General features: G+C 46.2%; 1 protein-coding gene across 1 annotated transcript in view; it reads left to right on the plus strand.

The window, feature by feature from the left end:
- The window catches only part of pcdh7b (protocadherin 7b), an 89,888-nt gene extending 66,694 nt beyond the window's left edge, over window positions 1-23,194 (plus strand). The window contains 2 exon segments of the mRNA XM_029139415.2: window positions 17,837-17,855; window positions 19,022-23,194. Of these exon segments, the coding sequence (XP_028995248.1) occupies window positions 17,837-17,855; window positions 19,022-19,494 (492 nt within the window). The 3' untranslated portion in view covers window positions 19,495-23,194.
- Window positions 23,195-23,850: the final 656 nt, after the last annotated feature.

Here is a 23,850-nt window from a genome sequence, read left to right on the forward strand (position 1 = left end):
TAACAAAAGGTGTGCATTCACTCATGTGTTCAAGCTAAGCAATCAGTTCTTCCTCTAAATAGTCTGCAGAATTACCTAAACTTTAAACTTTCTATGTGCTTTATAGCACATAAGCAAAGATGTGCAATCAGTAAATGTTATCACAACACTGGAAAAACAATTCGAGCTATAAATCTTTAAACCCAAAAGGCCAAAGTCGGCCACCCAAGCAGGAGTTGCCTCTTCTTACACGACAGGAGACAGAAAAGGACTCGTAAGTGATTTAGCACAGTCTCTGTCTGCAAACATCCTTCCATGTCAGTGGCTCACAAAGCTAATACGCCTCGATTGTTTGGAGAATTACAATGTCCCCTTGATCCCCCAAGACAGAGCTGTAATTTCCAACTGGTTTCATTTGTGTTTAGGAAAGTCAAGGGGTCCATGTGTGGAGGATGCATTGGACAAGAAACCTGCCCCAGAGTCAAACGTTCACTTGGAGAGGCTCCCTGTGCCTCTGATTAAAGCACCGACAGTGAACAATGACGCACTATTCACGGGTCCTGAATGAGAAGAAAGGCTTTGGCCCGAATAAAAGTAAATAGCGCACGGAATGAGAAGCATTAAGAGCAGAGCATTCAGATCAAATGAGCTCGTCTATATTGTAAGATGCAAGAGAGGTACATGTACAAGCAGGCTGTTGTGAGATAAAGGTATTATCTAATGGGTGTGTGTGGGGAAGGGGGTGCAGGAGTCTGCAGCAAATGGGTCCAGTCAGCTGATTGTTGTGTCTCCTGCATATACATCAGCCACAAAGTCAGAGGAGAGAAAGTGGAGAAGAGAGGGAGAAAGACCGAGGGGCACTCAGCGGGCATTTTAAACACTTCGGCGTTAAGCAGACACATACTGATTCTGGTCCTACTGCTCCAGCTGGAGCCGAAGACACATTTACATTCCACTGCTGATTAGAGACATAAAAAAGAACGTCGGCAGAATCTGTGCAGCCTGAGATTCCTAATCACACACCCGCACGCTCGTCTCTGAGTGTACCTCTTCAAGTGGAGAAGTTTGTGATAGAGTAAAGGAGTAGCTTTGAATTCGACATGCTTTTGATCCAATCTGGCAACTCCCAAATATATGGGGCGGGGGGCAAAGAATGAGGCATGGAGTTAAATAAATAAAAGGGGAGAAGAGGAGGGAGGCTGGTGTGTGGACACCTGCTGTCAGGTCCTTCTGTCAGTGTGAAATATTGCTGATCCCACCACACTTCCAGTGGGGAGGTGCTTGTAATGATTCAGTCCTTGCGGGGGTTCAAAATGTCATCTGTCTCACCCACCTCTGAGTGAACCGGTGTCCTCTGAGCACAGCTCTCCAACACAGACAGGGCTGTTTGTACAAATAAGGGTATATGGATTTAAGGAGGTAATTAAAGAATGGGTTCCCAGTCCGTCTCACACTTACAGTAGGTGCCCATGTGATACTGAAACAGATTTTACTTGCTGTAATCAGGCCCCCGTTCTCTCCGAGAGATGCTTCTTATGTAAGGGATGCTGGCCAGAATCCAGAGCATTAAAAACTTTCTTGAGGAGATGTAAGGCTTTAACTTTGTAAATCAAGTTGCAGTGTTTTTAACAAAGACACCCTGTTTTTGACAATTCAACAAGGAGGCGTGAGGATTTTAGAAGATACCGCTTGACGCTGTTTAAGTTTCATAACAGTCTGAAATATAGCTTTAAATCCTTCTTTTTTTGTGACATCTCTTCCATCGTTCGGAGGAATCAATAGTGTACCAGACTGTTGCTGTACAACCCATGAATATCAACGACTATCTTTTAAAGCTAATGCTACTATTAGCACTGCATATGAACCAGGGATGCAGTGCAACGCCTAGATGAAAGTTGTTCTGTACCACACTTTGCTGTGCAGCTTGTTAGATTGACTTCAGCAGGACGCATTGATTCTTTAAGTGCTCGTGGATGTGAGACCATTACCTCATACAAGAACAATGTTGGCTTTGCAGCATCCAAAGAGAAGCCGACTGCATTTCGCACGTTAATCGCCAGTCAGGGTTCATCGCGGCGCTCTGCCGTTCGGTCGGCCCACGTTCCGACTCTTTCCTCTCTGCGCGCGTGACCCCGTGCGGACCCCTGCTGCTCCTCCTCAGCTGATCGATAACCTGCCCTGATGAGTGGAGACTCCCTGTCACCAGCTGCTCAGTCGATGGGAATCGATGAAGAACAATACCCATCTACATCTACAAGCTTAGTGCCCATTTGTTTTCCTTGTTTACCAGCGGTGGATGCTGTTCCATCAAAATCCCCTCCGAGAGTTAAGAGGAAAAAGTCTGAGGGCAACGAGAAACAAATGTGAAGTAAAATGTCATCGCTTCACCATCTGTTGAGACCAGTTTGCTGATGTTAAAAAACAACAATATGCCCTGTTAAATACAGATCTTTAGCCTGTTAATCAGAATAAACATATATTTATGTACATTTAGATGTATACAGTAATAACCTCGCATCTCGGCGTTCACAGACAGAATCATTCCTGCTGAAGCTCTGAATGCAACAGTATTGTTTATTTTCTCTTGTGCAACAAATGTCACTGGCACAGGCGTTGTGCACCTCCATATAGTCTAATTTAACATTCATATGCTGGCACTGAGCAATGTGTATCTCGGTAATATGCTCCCCAGCTTGTTTGTGTCAGTAAATATGCACTGACTTTCAGGAAGATGGCCTAATCCATACTCAGCTGTTAGCAGCTGATATGTTTGTGGAGTATTAAATATTTGGTGGGTTTCCCTGCCTTGCTATGAGATCCGCAGCGCCAATCGATTGGTGGAGATTTAGTAGCCGCAACGCTTCTGTGTGCGAGCGGCAAAATATGCGCACGGCGCCCGAGATTGTTTGGCGCCTTGGCATGTCACCGTGCGCCCACACACGCGAGGACGTAAACAGAAATCAGCTTTGTTTCAAGCAATTTAACGAGTGACACAATACGGTTTGTGAACGCAGGGAGACAAATACAGAAAGGCAGCGATGAGCCACTGCTGCATGTGCACCTTGGCGCCGTGGAGCCTGCCGGGATGAGATGCTCGCCTTCCTTTGCGTTCCTTACCACGGACGCTCACACAAGGCCCTTCACACGACATAAAGCCATTTCAGAAGCACACTATAGCATTTTTATTTATGTTACACGGCAACGCAGTCACTCCCCTGAATATAGGGCAAACACAATCCAAGAATAGATGGCGTTTCATAGCCTAAGCTCATTTCTTTGATTCTTGCAGTGGCTCACTCACTACAAAATCCAGTGGAAATGAAATTTATTCTCCCCTTCCCTCCTCTAATTTATTTCACAAGCATCGTAGCAGGCGAGTTGTCTCAAAGCTCGGTCAGCTTTAAGCGAGGTACAGAGAGGAAAATAAAGTTGCACGGAATATTTAGCGATGGGGGCGTGAATAGTTCTGACACGTTGGTAACTATACCTCAGCAGCTGTGAAACGGTCAGACTGACCCGCAGAAACAAACCAGGCTGTGATTATCTCCAGAGACCAGTCAGCTTTTTGCCTCCTAGACTGTGTTGGACACGCATCAATTCCAAACGCTCCCGCTGGCACTCACACAGCATCCCCGTTCCTTCTGTCCAGATTCAAACACTAATCCCTTACTATAGGCCTAATACAATTAAACGGTATTGAACCGAAGCGTCTTTTCATACATCGCTTCCCATCCAACGGGTGATGCAGGCGAGAGAGAGAGAGAGAGCGGGAGACACATGACCGAGGTTGAAAAGGTTATGATTGTGGCTTGGGGTACGGCCAAGAAGTGAGCCTCGTGATCCTCCAAAGAAAGAACAACATAACAGAGTTAACATATGATGCATTTATCTGTTGGTTACTTACAGCGTCGTATGTGCTCTTGAAATTTGAATAGGATTGTTGTTGTGGTTTGGATCCAACTGTGCTTGTGTAGCTGGGTTTAAAAGGCATAAAGCAGTACAGATGTGCAGATACACTGTACAAAGGGTTAGGAGAGATGGGCAGAGTGTTGCAGAGATGATTTAATGCACTGGCTTTTAAAATTAGGTCCAAAATTACATTTACAGTGTTGCTTTTAAGGTGCCGTGTGTAGTCCAGGTGCACGGGTTGTACTTGGACTAATGCACGGCCTTGTGATCAAACCTCTGTAGCAGGCGGCTATTCATAGATGAGCATTCACACACTGAAAGATTTAAAATATGACTTAGAGAGCAAAAGTGGTCCAAGTCTGTTTTCAAGGTCTGCCCACAGGTCCAAGCAGGTGATTTTCAGCCGACGGCAATGCCATTCACAGGCCCTCCATCATTTTGTGCCCGCTGTCAGTGAGCGGCCGCACGCTGTGCCCTGACAAGACAGAGAACATTCATAAAGTTCCTGCAACGTCTCAGCAACCTTGACAGAACGTGAGGTGTGTGTATGTGTGAGTGTGTGTGTTTTTTTTCCCCAAACTTATCTCCAGAGGCAGGAGTTGAGGAGAGCTCCACCGTTCACAAGTAGCCTAAGAGCACCTGCCACATTCATGGCGCAAAGACGTCAATAAATCTGGCCACTAATGTACCGCAGAATCTTTTTCTCTCACTCCGTCTCTTCCTCTGCCTCTAATATTAATGAACGCCAGCCGAATGCCGCCACGGGCAAAGATAGAAACATGTTCCTTCCGCTGTGCTAACATGAACAAGGTTATAGCTTCTTCTTCATCCTAAATAGAAGCGGGAAAGAGCGCGTTTGCCAAGCGAAGGTTTATTACAGAGCCATGGGTAACCATTAGCCAGGTTATAGGCAAGAATAAATGACTTCATCCATTCAGGGTGGGTATTATTGAAATCTGAGCCAACAAAATTCCCAGCACCAGGTAAGTAGTTTTAGGGCTAAATGATTAAAAGCGTAAATGAAGAGAAATGGTCCACATAGTGCTTGAATATTAATGAGGAAAGCCAGTATAAAAACTCTCCTTTTCCACTTCTTTGACCCAGTATGAGAGGATAGAAATTGGTTTACGGTGTATGGAACCTTGAGGCTATTTTTGGAGGCCGCCTTCGTCGACAACTCAGCAGTTGTAGCAATGAAAGAAAATCAGTATTCTGTATTCTTTTTCCCCCAAAGAATTGTGATAATGAGGCTTCAGCTGCGACTATGTGCCCATTAATATTTGAGGCATCTGAACACACACGCTCTCACAATTCCACCCGCTCCTAATATACTACACACAACATATGGATTCGAAGCAAAGCTCCCAAATTGTCCCATGTAAGACGTACAGTCTGCGCGTTTGCCGCCACTTCATCTCTCTTAAGAAGGAACGTCAAATCATCGGGGAGCGCGTGCGTCGTGATGTGCCTGGCCTATATCCTGTTGCCATCGTCACGTGGCCTCCCCGAGACAGCAGCCATTTGTTACTGTCCTTTTAATCATGCTAATGCAACCTCTCCTTCTTGCACAGAACCCGGCCAGAATTGTTTGCTCGCGCACGCAGACGTTAAAGTTAGAAGAAAAAAAAGAGTGAGCGAAGACGAGAGCGGCTGGGCCGTAGTCCCCCAAGGCACATGAATATCTTAAGTGGAGGATTCTATAACTCTGCCTCTGCGCACCTGTGGGGACACTTTACACAGTCGCACACATACTCATGTAAATGGATGCACACATGCGTGCAGACAAATGCGAGTCGATTGGAAAACAGAGATGCTGAAGTATTGAATCAAATTAATCGGTAATTTTGCAGCCGATGTCTTTTCCGGGCTCCTTTTTTCTTGACTGCTGCACTTTATTAGTATTCCTCTCAGCCGGCACTCCGCTTTCTTCTTCTGCTCTCCCATAGCCCCTCTCTCTCCTCTTGGGAGTTGAGCCCAGTGCATGTTAAGTGATAGGGCTTCAGAGTCTTACCGCCAGGGGTGTGGGTGCCACATACAGCGCACGTATCGGGAGGGGAAAGAATTGGAGCTGGGCCCCTTTCAGTGAGTCCACCCACCCGTGTAAAAATGATCAATCTCATGAATTTGCCAATAGGGAGTCGTTGGGCGATCAGCAGAGACAGAGGCAGATAATGAGCGAGATGGAGGGTGGGAGGGTGAGAGATTGAGGGCAACAGGGGAGGGGAGCTTAGCCTGAGCTGGGAGGGGGCGGCTGCAGGGACCAGGCGAAGGAAATATTCACAGGTATTGACGGGGAAGAAAACGAAGAAAGATTGAGCAGACACGAGAGGATGGATTAGCAAAGACAAAAGGTGAGCCTCGATGGACAGAGCAGCCATGACACATCAGTGTCTGCTCAGAGGGAGGGAGGGAGAGAAATAGGCCATGCCCCCCCCCTCCACACTTTATGTCCGTGTCTGAAGACCAGCAGCCCGTTTAGGCGGCAGCCGAGCAAGGGGCATGTTTGGGGTTCTTCCTTGTCAAGCGTGTGCAGGTCTCACCGAGGTAATGACAAGGGAAGAGACGGTGGTTGGGGCGAGGCGACTCGGAAAGTTTCTGTCCTAAATTGAAGACCTGGTACAGCCTAAGGGTGATTCCTACACTACCAGGCAGGCTGGTATGTAAATGTCACAGGAGCCAACCGAGCGAGAGGCTGTCTTTTACCGTTGGGTTGACAGGACATGACAGGTCGGGGGGTGCATTTCTCGGTTCTGTTGGTGTCAACATGAACACATTGGGTTTGACAAAGACGAGCGAGTTGCCACTAAAAAGCGACTCGGGGAAAGTTGAAAAGTAAAAGAAAACAATTCAGCAAGACAGATTTAAATGGAACTAATAAGAAAAAACAAAGGATGGAGAATGACCAGAAAAACGTACTGTAGACACCTACAGCAACTCGTGTTTCAGCTGGTTTCCTGTTGTTTTAGTTCGGGACCTCCCTCTCTCTATATGAAAGCATGTCTGATCTGCAAGTGTCTTTTGAGTAAATACATATTGAATATGTAAATACACTTAGAGCTCGCATCCACCGACCGTCCTGACGATATTCAGATGCAGCCTGAATAAGTCCAGTGTGTGTGTGTGTGTGTGTGTGTGTGTGTGTGACCTTAAAGAGAAGAGGTTCAGAGATTCGTAGCACAGGGAGAAGAAAGTGAATAAGTCTTTAAAGTGTAGCCTGGGGCGCATTAGCATGTGTGCTAGCTTTTTTGCTACAGCGCTTTTAGCACACCCGTTTGTCAGAGGGAGGCATCATCCTTTATCGGCACATTTCATGTTTCCCAGAGGACGCTGTGAAGCTGGTGATATTATTGAGGAGCGCTGAGCCTTATTAAATTCCAAAGCATATTACCAGCCTCTCTCGCTCGTCCTCGTACACACTTGCATCTCTCTCTCGCGTGCACGAGCTGATTATGTTTCCCTCTCGCTTAATTTGGTTGCACACTCCGCCGTGGCTCGACAGGCCCCTCCTATTCCTCTGTCAAGAGGAAGCAAAGAAAGTAAATACACGTCCCAACTTATTTTTTCCTTCCCACCCCAAACGGCCGAGTTGAAACCAAACACGCTTCCTTAGCACCGGGCGCTCAAATGACTCATTCGCTGTAGTGCAGCCTCATCGGTTCTGCCGTGTGCCCGGTGAATTTATTTTCATCAAAAGACAAAGACAATGCTAATCTTTCAACCAGTGAACTGGTTAGAAAGCAAATTCTGTGTCAGCTCCGCTTAGATTAAGTTTGGAGTCATGAAAAGGATGTTTTAGCTTTTTTCCTTTTGAGCTACTTCTTTCCATAGACAGTGATAAATCCAGTGGTATTAGTTTAAAGTCATTTTACCACATCTCCCTACTTGAAGGCTTCCTCGGTGATAGAGGCTTTAGTGGATGAACATGGCCCTGCTGCATGCTAAACATACAGCGCATCCTCACATACTGTTTACCCAGGTCAAGGAAAGCCATGTGCCTTTGTACCAGGTGTACAGTATTTATCAAACCAGTTTCGTCTCCTCTGCTGCAGGGAAAGCCTATTTACATATGACCTTGCACGCGGCAATTGGTGGAACAGGCATCGGCAGAGTTTTACTTAGCCGGAATGATGTGCTTTTAGCTTGGACGTGACAGCAGAATATGAATATGAAAATATGAAAAGAGCAGTTGAGTCAGCGGCGACTGTGATATTCGTGAGGATTAGACATAATGTGTTTACTAGCCTGGTGGCTGACTGTATATTATGTCAATGGACAGTTTGTGAATGTGTGTGTGTCCGGGGGCGGTTTACATGCACATAGTGTTGCTCTGTTTTACATATAGGATTGTTCTCTCTGCGTAAATGACAAGCTGCCACTAGAGACCAGGTTGAGATCTGTGCATGTCAATATTATGAAAATAATAATTCGGCCTCTGCCGGTGGACCATACACGTTATGTGAATGCACGTAGCGAAGGAATAGTAAACAGTGATGTGAGTCAGCAGTCGAGGTTGGTGTCTGGGGGATAGCACACAAACAATATCACTGGCCCTTGAGGAATAGCACTAATACCCTGTTGGCATCTTTAATATACTGCAGTATTCACAGACAAAGGAGTGACGCGTGAGCTCTAAGACTTTCATGGTGTGTCATGCAATTAAAATCGGCGCTGCTGGCGCCATATTTGATAGGGAGCACAGACGTGCAGCCTCTGGCTGTTGGGGCCACATGATGCGCAGCATCCAAACCACTGTGCACCTCCAGGCTGAACATGTCTGGGTCCACGTCAGGCGTTTCAATCACTCACACCACTGTTCTGTTTGTCACTGACGCAGTCCAATGCATCAGAGAAGAGACAAACACTCCATCACAGTTTTTTTATTTGTTTTTCTCAAGAAAATGAGTCCGGCCTTTATTGTCCTAATCTGCAGTCCAGCTCAAACTTCCTCGTCTGGTGATTGATATTTTGAGATGTCGGTGGGACAAAAACAGTTTGAGTTCTGACGCTCATGAAAGACCCATCAGCTCCGTCGATCAATGTGAATAACTATTTCCCACAACCCAGAAGCATTAGAATCAAGGACGGGGGCAAAGGGGTAGAAAAAAAAAGGCCGACAGAGAGAAGAGGAAAAATCAATCGGTGTAGAGCTTTGCTAAAAGGCAGTAGGGAGGTGGTGGAGGGGTAGAGGGGGCACAAGGGGGGAAATAGGCCTGTCAGGCTGGGTGAAAGATGAAGCGTGTTGTCTGAGCTTCAAAGGCAAAGGACCAAAACAGAGAAGAGAACTCATATTAATATATATTTTAATTAGCATCACTAGTCAGAAGAGACAGAATTAACTTCTCATGCGTTAGAGGACCGGAACACCCCCACTCCACGACTAGCTCTCCGGATGCGCTACCAGAGCCAGGTTGGTGCTCGCCTTTGTCCTCCCAACAGGCAGGTGCACCGCGCTAACTTTAGGATTCACCACTGGTTCCGGTGCTGTGATGCCGCCTGTGTTTCGAGGAGTCGATGAACTAAAATTGTAACGCGGAACCTTAGGTAACCTGAAATCAATCCACTCCGTTGGATCTCGATAGGATTTGACGGCATCTTTCCAGAATCATTTTTGAAGCCCGGTATTTCCAGTAAGAAGGAAACTGGTTGCACACTGTCTTTTTTTAAAGCATAAAGCTTGTCTGATCCAATACAGCAAGTCCACCATTAATTTAGCTTTTTACAAGGTTAAAGCACGAGAGAGGCATTAGGCAGAAGCAGGCTCTATACAGCCTAACTACTTACAGCCCACCTGTCTACATTTCACCAACCCATGACATGAGTCTCTTTCTCCATGTCTGTCTCACGCGCCGGCTCACTCGTTAGTTTGATAGGGGATCCATTTGGATTAAATTGACTCATTTTGTCAGTGGGAATCGGAGCAGGGAAACTGAAGAGGGAGAAATGGGCAAGGCGGCTGCTGCTGCTGCTTTGATCCCTCCGACAGGCAGCGTGAAAAGTGCATTTCATAAAGGATGTTCGCCTGTGATGAGCCCAACAGAGTGACAAATTGGGCCCCTGGTGCTTTAAATAATACACCGTGTATGGCTCCAGCCATGGCGCTGTGGTTCTACGTATATTGCTAAACTGGCCCGTTAAAAAGGACGTGCTGAAAGAGAGGCACGGTTAGTGACTCCAACCCAGAGTTTCACTCCCAATCATCTCCCTTTCTTGTTCATCCGTGTGATACACGCAAATGTTAATGGAAAACTCACTTTCAAGTGTCCACTCGCATTCAAATCCAGATTGGGAGCTTCAAGGATGGGAAGCGACTTCTGAGTGATAACTGAAAAGAGACTTGTCTCCCTGTGGCGTTTGTTGCTGGAGAAAGAATCATGCACTGATGAATGTTTAAGATGTGGTGTGCCACCGTCTCTGACACCCTTTAGCTGGTGAAGCAAGGCGAGAATGCTCTGACGGGCTTCAGCCTGCATCATTAGATCAGGATCACGACAGACAGGATGCATCTAGTACACACACAAAGGGAATTTAATTTTAGAAATGTTCAAATTAAAGTATGAGTAAGATTGAGTACCAAAAACGAAAGACATCTAGGTTGACAGCTGTCACATTTACATCAGATAGATGTTCATTTGCAGATCCTGTCTACTATAATACGCTCCAGACCCATATCCACCTCCTCCCTTTTCATCCCGATGCATCCCATAATAGCAGAATCATCAGAGAATATCTGGAGGTAGTGTGACCCACAATTGAGTCTCAAGTCAGAGATAGACAGTGAATAAGGAAGGTGACAGCGCTGCGCCTCACTGCAGTGAAAAATCCAATATGCTGCTCCGGGAGGGAACAAACTGTGGCCTATCTGCGAGATAGTCTATAATCCAGGACACCTTGGCGTTATCGGCCTGTATCTCTCTGAGCTTCTACCTGAGCAGGAGTGGCTGGATAAACTTTTAAGTCACTCTACAAATCAAAGCTCGCCGAGCTCCAGAGCCCAATATAAGATGACACGTGGGGTCCATGAGTCTGGACGCGTTCTCTACGTACGACCAGCGACTGACGGAGGCTAAGCTGAGCCAGACTCCCTCACCAGATGTCAGCCTCAGCGCAGAGTGAAGCCTTCATGCTGTCACCAAAGTCTGTTTTGGTCCCGGAGCACCGTGGGAGGTTTTACACAGCAGAGGCACCCTGGTCAGACTCAAGGATACATTAAAGAGGTGCTGGAGAACCTATTTGCTGACTGGCACATCCTTTTAGCACTTTTCATCAGAGTGCACTGTGCACAGCCATTTGATGCAGTTTGTTTTTAACCTTCCCAGTAGGCGTCCTGTCTGTCCTGAAGGGAAAATTCTCTAAAAACCTGTCTGGTAGCTTGTTTAGTTTCCTCGGGCTTCACACTGTAAAAGCCGCGTCTAGAAAACACTGTCAAATCCCATCCTGATACATTTGAGAGGTAAAAAAACATCCAAGACAGCTTCTCCTCTAGGTTGTCATAATGGACATGAGGCCACTGCAACAGGTGTTCACGCTTGGATTTTTTGGGTCCAGTTTTGGGCAACACTTTTTTTTTTTAATGTTGCATAACACAAATTTAAATAAAAAAAATAAAAAAAGAACTCAGTTCCCTTCGCAACACGAAGGTCTCTTGCTTTTATGAACCTTCTAAAACACAGAAAACTAATCCCTCTGGAAAACACAGGCCTTTTTCTACCCTGGAGCTCACTGTGTCCGCTTATGAGCCAAAAAAACTGAAAGCCCGTCCCTTGAGGTCAGCATAATTACCCCCACCGCATTTACACCACTAGCTTTCCATTAAGGTCGTGACTCACCGTGGCCAGCTCTCCCTGGCCCAGAATGTGCTAGCAGCTGAGAGCTAATTGCTACACTCAGGATGACAGGCATGGTGGATAGCAGGTGTTATTTGGCTGACTCACAAGCTAACTTGCTAGCCTGCCACTTTTAACCACCGCTCGCAAGTGTTCGCAAACATTGTTTTAGACATCAGGTGCAGAGAGAGGGAGTGATAATTGGGGGACAACGGCAGAAGGCAGCTGATTGGTCGGTATCTCCTGTTTTGAAACGCATGATTTTTCTCCGCTAGGCGAAATACACTAAGATACTCTGATGCAAATTTGCTGCTAATATTCTGCTTGTATAATATTCATGTTCTATGTGCTGCTCAAGGCTGAGCATGAACCGTGTTCCGTAGAGTTACTCTTCAGTTTAACTACATCAGATTTGACGAACCCACTGATGGAAACGTTGCTTCTGCTTCTGGAACAACACTGAACATTCCCCCCATGCAGACCTATAAAGACGCCAAAGCAAACCTATGATTTAGATGTCCCCTCCTATTAGTGCCATCAGTAAACACCACAAATCACACTTTCTCTTTTTAAATTTAGGGAGGATTTAATTGAAATTGTATTTTGACAAATAACCATTTAATGGTGTAAAACAGGCTATTGTGTGAGCGCGCCTGCGAGTGAGTGATAAGAGTAACGGTGGTGGAGAAGCAATAACACTTCTTTTTCTAAAGACTGGGAGGCGAAAGATGGCGAGCGAGTGTGTGTGTGTGCGCGTAAAGGAAAAACACACTTTTATTTTTCCCAACTGATTCAACCAGTTGCTCGTACACTCACAGCAGCTCAGGGAGCCCTACCATTTTCTACACACAACGCTTTATCCATAATCTGTGTTTGTCTTATCAAATAATGCTGTGTGCTTGTCTGTGGCCGGGAAGGCCCAGCGTCAACAAACACACACAGCGCTTGCCTAATGTATGCGGCAGAGTGTGTGTGGTTGTGGAAATCGGCTGACGCTGCCATGTTGTTTTATCGGTTGCTAGCAGCGTCGCGCGTGTGCTATAGCGGAGCGGCTAATGCTAATCCTCGCCGGGCTGCCATTGTGTTCCTGTATAAGCTTCGGCGAGGAAAACATATATGGGAAGTGATGCAGGACGTTACCTTCTACTGTAATTGGGCATTTCCTGAAGCATAACTGCATTACAGGTACAAAAATGTCAGTAGCTGGTAAAGTGAATTGCTCTGAGAATAAAATGAAATCCTGATGACACAAAAATCCTATGATTAAATGTTCTGTGGGTTTCACAACGCGGTTAAGTGCTCTGGCGCTTGGTGCTGTTGCAGCGGTGTCTTGTGTGTGTGGCAGCGAGCCAGCCCCATCCTTCTCATTAGCAGAGTGGATGAGTCACTCGTGGCCACATCGCCCTGCTGTGGTCCGGGGCCCGGGGTGCTGTCGGGACACAGCCCGGACGAGGGCGACCCGGGTGCCGACTGCCAAACGTGGGAGCGCGAAGCGCGGAAACGCTTGTGGGGGTTTGAATGGGCGGAGGGAGGCAGACGTCCAGGGAGAGAGGACGCGTTGGAGAGGGGGAAGCGGACTGCAATTCACATTTGATAATTGGCTGAGCGATCGCCACCAGAATGAAATTATGCCAGTTAATCTCTCCTCAGCTAATTACCTCAGGCTGCACGACATTTATTATTTTAGCGTATTGATTCTGCTCGTCTCGGGCTCGTAGTGCGCCTACTGTGGAAACGGCTTCAAACACAGGACGGCTGTAAAGAAAAGATGCACCGTCAGCATCTACCTGTAACCCCTGCATCACAGGGAGCAAAGCCCCATGGCCTCTTTCCTCTCTGGGCTCCTCTTTGAAGGGGGTGGAGGCTCCAGATCATTCCCGTCGTCGCCCTCGCCAGGCTGTAAACACTTCACGGAGCTGAAAAGGCGGAGGATAGATCACCCGCTGCCGCTTTCAGCCGTACAGCATTCCTCCATCGCGGCCATGAGCAGCGGCGCTGAAGCCAAAAGGTTACGGCAGGATGCGTTTGCATTCAAGTAGGAGATTTCCTGGCTATAGATGGAGATTTACAAATTACCGGCCTCTTAATAGATGTGAACCGGACTGACGGGGGGCACAGTCCGTGTTCCTCTGCCACTGAGAAAATTCTCCACTGCTGATGTTAATGCCATCAATTAATGCCGTTGCTAGCCGTGCGCGCCATGACTTGCATTTTCAAAGGTCATCGCTCCCCAGGACTCCCCCTGTGTTCCTCATTTTCCCCTGCTCCGCTGCCTATTTTTCTCTCTTCTGTTCCTCCCTAATTGTCTGGCAAACATCTCAGCGAGAGAAAAGACAAACACTGCCTTTTTCCCGTGGATATTGCTCCGTCTGAACTCGCCGTCGCCGCATTAATAATTGAGCGCCCGTTCCTGCGCTCTCGCTGCTCCTTTCTCTTCCTCACCTGATTTTCTGCTCTTGGGCCATTCTCTGTCCCCGCGTTGTTTTGTTTCCTTCCTCCCGCGCCTCCGAAGCCTCGTTGGGTTGCGTCGGCGCGTGTGTTCAGACGGGCTGGATGCCTGTCTGCCTTTGATGCTGAGGAGGCGAGGCGATGCCACGGGGCCAAACACGGGGAGTCGCAATCTCACGCCATAATAAGTTCAAGTTTCACCTAATTAAATGGGAACCTATTAGAGGCAAGAAGAAGTAGAAAAGACTGTTCGCCTGAGCTCTAGCCCCATCTCCAGCTCGTTTTCATCCTCGTATCACTTCGCATTTCTTTCTTTTCTCCTATTTTCTCCATTAGACCGCCACGTTTCCTACAGCTTGGTCTTTCAAGCTAATATTTTCCTTCCCGTGCCACACGGAGGAATCGCCCGGCGATGTAAACCGTCACCTTCGCTCTGATTGCTTGGCCATACAAAATAGATCGTTCTGTACAGGGAGGTCTCTGATGAGGGGTGCGAGGCAATCACAAGTCCATTTCCGAGCTGGACTCACTGTTCCCGAGTCCCGAAAACTTTTTTTCTACCTCATCTTGATTGAGAATACGATGTTCCACTCTGGCTTCAAACTTGAACCATGTGGACGAGTATAAACGACATGCGGAGGGTAAAGTTGTTTTTTTGGCTTTGGAATGGGATAGATGCAGATTAGATTGAGTTAGCGCAGAGGTGAGCGGCGCCTGGCATCTTCCTGGACACAGGACTTCATTGTCAGGGCGATCGTTTGAAAGCGTAATGAGGTTAAACCAAGGTCTTTGGACTGATAAGCTAATGTGCGTGTGTCATGTGCCGCGGGGCTGATCCGACCATGTTACCGGGATTTATTCGGAGCACACTACATCTTCTGTTATCAAAGTTCCTTCTATCATCACCGCTTCCTCGCCTGTCCGCTCCTTCCTCGCTCCTCTCCTTCTCCTGTCTTTGTGAATGTCCTCAATTCTTCCTCCTCTCCTCTCCACTGCTCTCTTTGGCAGTGTGTTTGGCCTGTGACGGCCCAGAGGCAGGCATGCTGTCTTCTCCACTCAATCTGCTGTTTCCCTTCTCCCAGGCCCTGACCCCGCTATACTCAGCACACCCACCCTCCCTCTCGCTCATATTTTCTACCCTTCCCTTCCTTTTCCCATCATCCCTGTCTTCATCATCTCCCCCGTGCCCTCCTCCTCCCCGCTCTGACTCCTATCTGTTGTCCAGCCAAATGCAATGCCCGTCAAAGTCACATATGCAAAAATGCATGTGGGCAACATCACCTCTGTTTTGTTTGCTCTTCTCTCACAGTGCGTCTCTATCTCTCTCTCTCTCTCTCTCTCTCTCTCTCCTCCCCTCCCTTTGCGTTTCGTCCTCCCGGTGCCTCAGCTGTTTGGATTGAATCTGCCGGCCGGAAAAGAGAGGGCGAAAGGTCGGGGAGCTTCAGTCTGTGTAGCGGAGTTTCACAGTGAAATATAGACCGGGGAAGCAATGGTGCGGAGGACGATACAGATCAAAAGTGAAAGAGCTGGTGACGTAGATGAAATGCAGACTGGCAAGTGGGCTTTTTGACATGCCACTGTGGAAACGCACAGCGCAGCACTATGACACTGACAATGTAATTGCCCAGAAATGCCCACACAACAGACATCGGCGCGCTCATTCCCAGAAGAGAGGACAGTGCGACTTTCTATTTGTCCCTCTGCTGCAGCATCTTAGCGAGCGCTAAAGACACCGCGTCCAATCGCTACTGTACCCCAGCAGTGGAGACTCTTTGAAACATCCCACAGTGTAAGCCAGTCAGCTGATAGGCTCGCTGACTAAATCCAGCTAAGAAAAGCCACTGCTTAGCCAGTGCAGCCACTGGCCCACTTTCACTCTGCTTTGTTGCACACATGAAGAAAGACTTCACTCATATAGACCCCTTAAAAACACAGCGCGTGGAGCGAATCTCTCAGAGCCCCGTTGCCGTGGCGTCGTGCCGGGCGATCATCAATTGAGCCGTGCCAAACCTTTTTGTTCCTATGGAATTACATCTCAGACGAAGCCGCTGCTCTTCCGCTCTGCCTGTCGCCCCTCTTACTCACCTGCCAATCACTCCCCGATCCGCCGCTGCCTACCCCTCGCCGGCTCTTTCATAAACCTCTTATGAGTAAATTTAAAAGAGGTCTAATGGATTGCATTGTGGGCTTTTCTAAGCAGCCCCTGCGTGGCTGAGAGCCCTTCTCTTCCGCGGACGGAGATAGCGAGCGCTGCCTCTGGCACCCAGGCTGTGCTGCTGTTTCCTGGCGCTCGGCTAACGAGGCCCGAGCCCTCGGGGAGGTAACCTGGGATGGAGCGGCCTCCTTGTTTGGCTTTGAGCATTGCAGGCTTTGTAACACAGCACAGTGACCCACTTGTATTGTGTTTTGTTGTGTCTGAAAGTGTGGACTCGCTGGATGCTTGTGAATATGTAACAAAAGCCAGCTACTGGGCTGTGTGCGCTTTGTCCTCATTCCTGAATTGGGGCCTGAAAGGGTTTAATAGTATGGCATGGAAGCCTCACCGTGTTGCTTGTCCATAGCAACATCCACTGTACAATTGGCTTTTCAAAACTGTAACATGCTTCTATTCTGTCTGCCTAAAATTAAACCTGTAGATGCTGATGTTGAGTGGACATTAAAATTAATTTAGCATCACCTCCACCTATTCCTCAGCCAGCAGGTTAGAGCACTCGTCCATGTTGAACCCAGCTCTAGCGTACTTAGCTTTGGAGTGCTTGTAAAGTACTCGTATTGATGGCCTAACCTCAGGGGGAGGTGACACTTTTGAAGAGAGCAAGAGCATTTTCGTTTTGATATAGCGGCCCAACTCATTAGCTCGGTGGGAAACGTCTTCATTTTTGGCAAGCCCCGCAGAGTCGATGCGCCGCTGCTCCCAAATAATCAGCCTCCTTTCGTGGGACACGCCGAGCGCCGGCTAACTATCTCAACAGCTCATCGTGCAGGACGGCGGGGATGTGATACTGGGGGGAGGCAGACGTCCTCCCCCCCGATGCTTCTGCTAGTTGGCTTGACTGTGACTGGGGCAAGAGGCCATTGAAGGAACAAGCAGCGCTTGGACTTTAGAGAGCGTCGTTTCCTTTTTTTTTCATATAGATGATCGCAAATAGACTGTTGCCATTACATGCCTTTGCTTTGCTTCATTTTCTTGCTTTCATGTTCGGGACTTAGTCGTGTGCATTTTATTAAACACAACCATTAATGTTTGAGTTTACTAAAAGCTACTTGGTTTTGTGGATGACTGTCAGTCTTTCCCTGAGGCGTTGGCTGCGCGTTGAATAGCGATGATTAGTTGATGCTTTACAAAGATCATTTACAGAAATGCATTCTGACAGCTCCGTAGCAGAACCAGGTTTGTGGCAGCAGACTGTAGGAATGGCACTCTTGAACTAACATTGAAAAGTTTGACGGAAGGAACAGAAGACGCTCATCGTGTTTTTTCTTATCCCCCTCTTCCTTTGCTGTCCTTGTTTTAGCTGCATTGTGTTCTCAGTCATGTGTCTGCTCAGCATAACACCTATTTGGTGCTGTGTCTTTTAGTAACAGTGTCAGTTGCTCCTCATGGTACAAAAATATATATCTACTTTATTGCTAAACATAAAGAGTGATTTCTGTTCTATTTTTTTTTTCTTTTACAGGAGAAAAAGAGCATTAAAAGTAAGACATGGTCCAAACTTGTTTGTTTTTCTTTTGTAACATGGGTAAAGGCATGCTTGGCTTGATTTGCACTCACCCTCGCTTTTGCTTGATTTTATTTTCCCATGCGTCAGGTCATAAATAAATTACATCTAACATAACATAACTCTGCAAGTGTGTGATAGTTGAGCATTTGGTCAAAGCTGGAGTCGTGCAGACTCATTCTCTCCTTCCCCTTGTCCCATATCGAGCCAGTTCCTCAGCTTTGGGTTTCTGTGTTTGGGGTAATTATCATTCCCATATTCCACCGTCTGACAGTAGGGTATCAGTGAGACCTGTTGTCCTGGTGTAGCATTGTAATCACATAATTTGCTTTCCACAATAATACAGTAGACGCAGTTAATCTGAGGCCAGCGCCCAGCTAGGTAATTGCTTAAGACCCCTATTAGTGGATTTAAGAGGATATCAGGGCGCCTGAGCTATTAAGCTACTTAGATCAGAATGTGATTGCCGTCTGTCAATCACCAGATAAGAAAATAGGGTGTTGCTGCTTCGCCTATCTGACAAACATCCCCGCCCACACACATCACAGGCGCACGCCTGTAAATCCGCAACGTAAACTTCAGATCAGAGCAAACGGAGAAACACAAACCGACCGCCTCCCTCCTCTCTCTCTCCATCGCTGCCCCCTCCTCTCGTATTTTACCCTCTCAGCACAAACACGTTTTGAAGCATGACATTATTTCAACTATGATTCACGCCACTGTTTTTTAGTTTGAGGCTGTTGTTGTAGCCAGTGGGTCTTCTTTTCATTGTTGTTTTCTGTTACTGTTGCTGTTATGTGCTATGGGTTCTGCATGAAAACCAGTCTTTATCAACACGAGCTAATCCACCGGTGCCAGAGCTCAGAACTTACCTTAGATTAGGTGCCTGGTAATCATTTTTGATCCGTTCCTATTGTTTTCCACCCTCATTAACATTCAGATGCGGTGAAGCCCTTATTAGAGAGACAATACAGATTCACGCATCTAATAAAGGAGTTCATAAAAGCCAAGTCATGACACGTATCACACCAAACACTTAGCGTGAGGACATTTCTTCAGTTTTAAGTGTCAATGATCGAATTTCTCCCGGTAGTGAAACAAAGCCGCATCACTGAAGTTTCTTTCTCTCTCTACCACCTCTAGACTCTCGGCCCTTGCCTGACGTAGCCATGACCGGCAAGTGCACCCGGGAATGCGACGAGTACGGCCACTCGGACTCCTGCTGGATGCCTGTGCGCACGTCGCCCGAGAGACGGCCATCAAAGTCAACCACCACCCCCCAACAACCAAAGCTTTCCACTTTCATGAGCGGCAACGGTAGCGGCAGCAGCAGCGCCGAGCAGCCTGGAAGCCAAGAGACCCTCGCCATGGCCGCGATGGCCAATGGAGACCCCACCGCCTCGCACATGATGGGCGACCGCAATCGCAACCTGCTCAACAAAAAGATGGCCTCCTCCTCCTCCTCCTACGAGGCGTTCAGCTCGCCTTCCTACGGCTCGCCAGGAGGCGGGGAGGAGGTGCTGGGCCACCCCACAGAGGAGATCCCCTTGGCACCCACTGGGGAGTACAAGCCCACAACTTGTGGTACTCTCACGCGGCGGGAGGTGTACCTGTAGGCTGACGGGCTTGAAAGGCACCTACTGTGTCACAACACATGGCATTAAATTACAACTCTAAGCGTAGTTGCTTGCCTGCCACCTTTACAGATCTAGAAGCTTTTTTAGCTGCCCTTGTTCTTCGCAAGGTAGGACTAAACTTTCTCCAAAGACTTTACGACAGCTCCTTAACGAAAGCTCTAAGTGGATATACAAACATAGTACCATTTTGCAAAGTGCTAATTCCACAAATGCCCTGGAAGAATGGAGGAGGTGGAGGCAGTGTTGAGGGCACTGATTGGACTAATGGAATGAGGCTGTTCCACTGGCGAGTCCGGCTCTTGGGACACAATCTGCTGCCTGACAGTAAATCTGTATAATAACAACCCATTTTACATATACAGTACATGCATGCTTTACCCTGTTCCCAGTGAAGGCCCTACCCTCTGAGGAAGATGACCGCTTCTGCTTTTTTTCTAGAAACACTGTAAATGTGGACCGTTTTGACTTCAAAGTGTAACTAGTTATGCCTTTTCTAAGCTCAGAGGGCAACACTTGACCCAGTCTGTGGCTGCAAGATTCCACCGGACGTGATGGTCTGTCTCACACTGGGCTGTCCATGAGTTCTGTCATCTTGACTGTTTGTGATAAAAGTTGACCAAAACGTGACGTTCATATGTTGTGAGGTTGGGAAAGACTAAGCTTTAACTATTCAGCCCAGGAAACAACGTTCATGTCAGTCCTCTCTTGAAACGGACAGAAACGAGGTCCAGTGGATTTCGTTGCGGCCAACAACAGCCGCAACTCTGTTCATATGATAAACAATGACTGATTCTAACTTAGGAGTGTGCACGCTCTTCACAGATGAAAAGTTACTCATTGTACATAAATATAGGACCACAACAGCAACGGCTTTCATTTCCCTTTGTCTCTCTACCTTCCTCAGTCTCTCATTCTTTGTCCATGATCATTGGGATTGGGATCAAACTCCCCTTTTCGTCTAACAAATGATCTGTCACCTGGAATTGTGTGTTCATGGTTGTGCATACTTGGAGTATTTCAGTGGGATGCTGCTCTTTATAGCATTACATTCTTACCCGGTTTCTCTCAATTTTTCACAAATGCAGATTCATTCAACCGAGGCTGCTAAAGATTCGGGGCTAAGCCCAGAAAGTGGCACAAGGCCGTCAGAGTTATGGAGGCGAAATTGGATTTTAGTGTGGGTATGGGTCACACATGCAGTATATAATAGGTGTGTATAGGCCTTATTTAGTGTAGTTATTGTCCATTAGAAGAGTGGCTAATCCAGTCCTAACAGAGCTGCCAGGTTACTGTTATCCCTTTTTTTATAATAGACTGAGCAATAAATATTATAACATACACGACTGACAAGCATCGACTTCTTTTTCACTTCTCAAGCCTTCAACGTGACACTGACCCACATGGCTGTCTGCGATTTCCTTTTTAGCACCAGTAGAAGTTGCTTTCCGTAGTAAACGCCGATGGCATCTTTGAGCACGAATGTAAGAATCAGCTCAAGAGAACAATCAAAAAGCTACGTGCGACAGAGCAGATGCAGCGCCAGGACGGTTTTGGGAAAGAAAAGAAAAAAAAACTAACAAAAATGGAGTCAAAGTAAGACCAAAGCTTCGCAAGCGAGATGAAGCATTCCCCTGTTTCCTTGAAGTACAACTTCCTTGAGTTTTTGTTTTCAAATGAAGGGATGAGCTTAAATGATAAGAATGTGATGTCTCAACAACACGTCCACAACATCCCCAGAGCTTTGTGATCACACACACACACACACACACACACACACACACACACACACACACACACACTTAAACAATGTTGAGATGTCGTGCCTCCCCGTCCACAGTGACTTCTTCTGTTTCACAGCTACAGAGGTACAAAGTCTTATGACTGTAATAAAGTTAAAGAATATCAGATGCAACAGAACTTTTTGTATGTTAGCGAAACCCCTTTGGTTTGACCGGACCTGCTTTTTCTGCATTCCGGGCAATCTATAGTCTGTAAGTACTACTCGTCGTTCGAAGGAAAGTGCTCCTATACTTATCAACTGTATACATAAATATTTACTTTTTACTGCACGTTTAATGGGAACTTACTTCACTTACTGAGAAGGAACAACAAAAAAAAACACAAAATGTACAAAAAAATGTTATCCCTGTAAACATGGAAATCCGCCTTGTTGCTTGCTTTTGTTATACCTAAAGAAACATTAGTACGACTTAGTACATTCATTAAAACCACACACGCACACTGATGGTTTTTTTATACTTAATCCTTGATCCTCATCTCTGACACTACACAAACCCTTTCTTTTCTTTCATTTACATCAACTTTATAGCGTACGATTTGTCATTTTTTATCCTTGTAGTTTTACTTTTTAATCCCATACAATAACAGACAAAACCATGGAAATAATCCTCACAATGTAGTATGTGTTTTACTTTTTTTCCTTTATTTGGTGCCACTTTGTATATTTAGAGTGCTTCTGAAAAAAGAAAAAAAAAACAACAACAAAAAAAATACTAGAGTGAATGCAAATATGCAATTGTGCCTTTTTATACCGATTGGTATGATTAAATGTTGGTTTGGAATGGTGCATAAACACTGACGCGCTTACACAAGTAGATGGGATGGCATTTAAGAAGAGACTGAAATAGATTGGCGGATCTTAGATGAAATCTAAGATCTAAGATGATGTCAGAGGCTTCTCGGTGGATGACCGGACAAATGTTGTTCACTCTTGTTGAAATATCCATTCCTAGCATAGTGCATTGAATGAGTACAGGTACATTCAGAAGTTGCTTGTTGATAGTAATAATACTAATAATGGATTTTTTTGTCGTGTCCCACTCACGTGTATGACATCAGAGGTCGGGCAACCTCTGCGCATGAAACAAGCTCTAGGACCGATTACAGAAGCATAGAAAGATACAGAGTCGGGGGCGAAACGCTTGAAGACATTTGACTGCTCAGAGTCGAGGAGGCCTAGAGATAAAAATGCTAATGCGACGGTTCACGAAGAGGAGTGGAAGTGGGGTGTCGAAAAAAAAAGCTGCAAGGGAGAGTAGTTGACAGAACACACACCTCACGAAGTGCTCAGCAACACAGTCACACGTAGACTTGGAGCATGCGACTCAGTAGATGATGAAACCTGTCCTACAAAATAAGCAGGTGCCGCGATAGAGTGAGAAGATGCTTCTAGATCAGGCGAAAGGAAAGATGCTACATATTGGAAACTATGTGAAATACATTGTAAAGTAGTTCATTGTTCAAACCAATAGACCAAGTACATTTTTATATTTTCGTATGGAAAGAGGTTGATGCTACATTTGGACATATGCAACGTCTGCCGTCAAATCGTTGCTGCCTTGAGGTGAGTGTTCCGTCAGCGCTGTCCTCTGTCCGTACAGCATTCACAGTGTGTAATGAGATTTGTAATATTAACCATTACTATTTGTCCTGCGACTTGGATGTTGATATAGAAATCGAGGAACCAATTTATCATTGTTTAATATGAGTCACTATGCACGCAGCTTAGCTGAACATGGCAAAGTGTATTGAACGCAAGTCCACTTCTATTTATGAGATATTTTACATAATTTAATTTGCTTTTGTACAGGTTTGTGTAAATAAATTGCTTGTCATTTTTGTCTCTGCAGAAATTAAAATATAACATGTTTAAACCAAACTTGTTTTTGTTTGTTTTTTGACTCATGTTTTTAATAAAAGGGCGTCATGGTGGCAGTAAACAACCTCACTGTATCCATTCATCTCAGCGGATAATGAGTAAGACCGTCCAACTAATTAGATGCTCTCTTAATAAGTTAGGCAATTACTTAAATAATCTAAATTCGTAGCATTTTTCCCTTTGGGTTTAATAAGTTTTTTTTAAACATTTTATCCAGAATCTAAATTAATCTCATTTTATTAATCACATTTATTTTCCCTCTGAGACTAATAATCCTTCTTTTTATCCTAAATCATAGTTTTTTTCTTCTGCTTTTAAGAAAAAAGCCAATCAATTTCGGCAAATCAGTCAAATGACAAGTGATTCAATTGTGACATGTTTGGATCTTTAAGCCGTTATCACATATGCAATGCTTTAAATGAAGGTGAGAGATAACAGATGACCAAGTTTTGGCCCATGAGAGATATAGTAGCATGACCCCACCCCCACATCTGACTGGATGTCAGGAGGTGCAGATGGCAGAACGAGCTACAGTATGCCCATGCACATTATAGAGAGGCGGGACTGATGAGGCGTCCCAGCCTCCCCACATCCTCCAGCTATGCCGATATGTGCTGCCAGTTAAATGTTCCTCTCTTATTTGTATGCCAACCACA

This window comes from Betta splendens, chromosome 2 (assembly GCF_900634795.4).
Source record: "Betta splendens chromosome 2, fBetSpl5.4, whole genome shotgun sequence".
Lineage (NCBI taxonomy): Eukaryota > Metazoa > Chordata > Actinopteri > Anabantiformes > Osphronemidae > Betta > Betta splendens.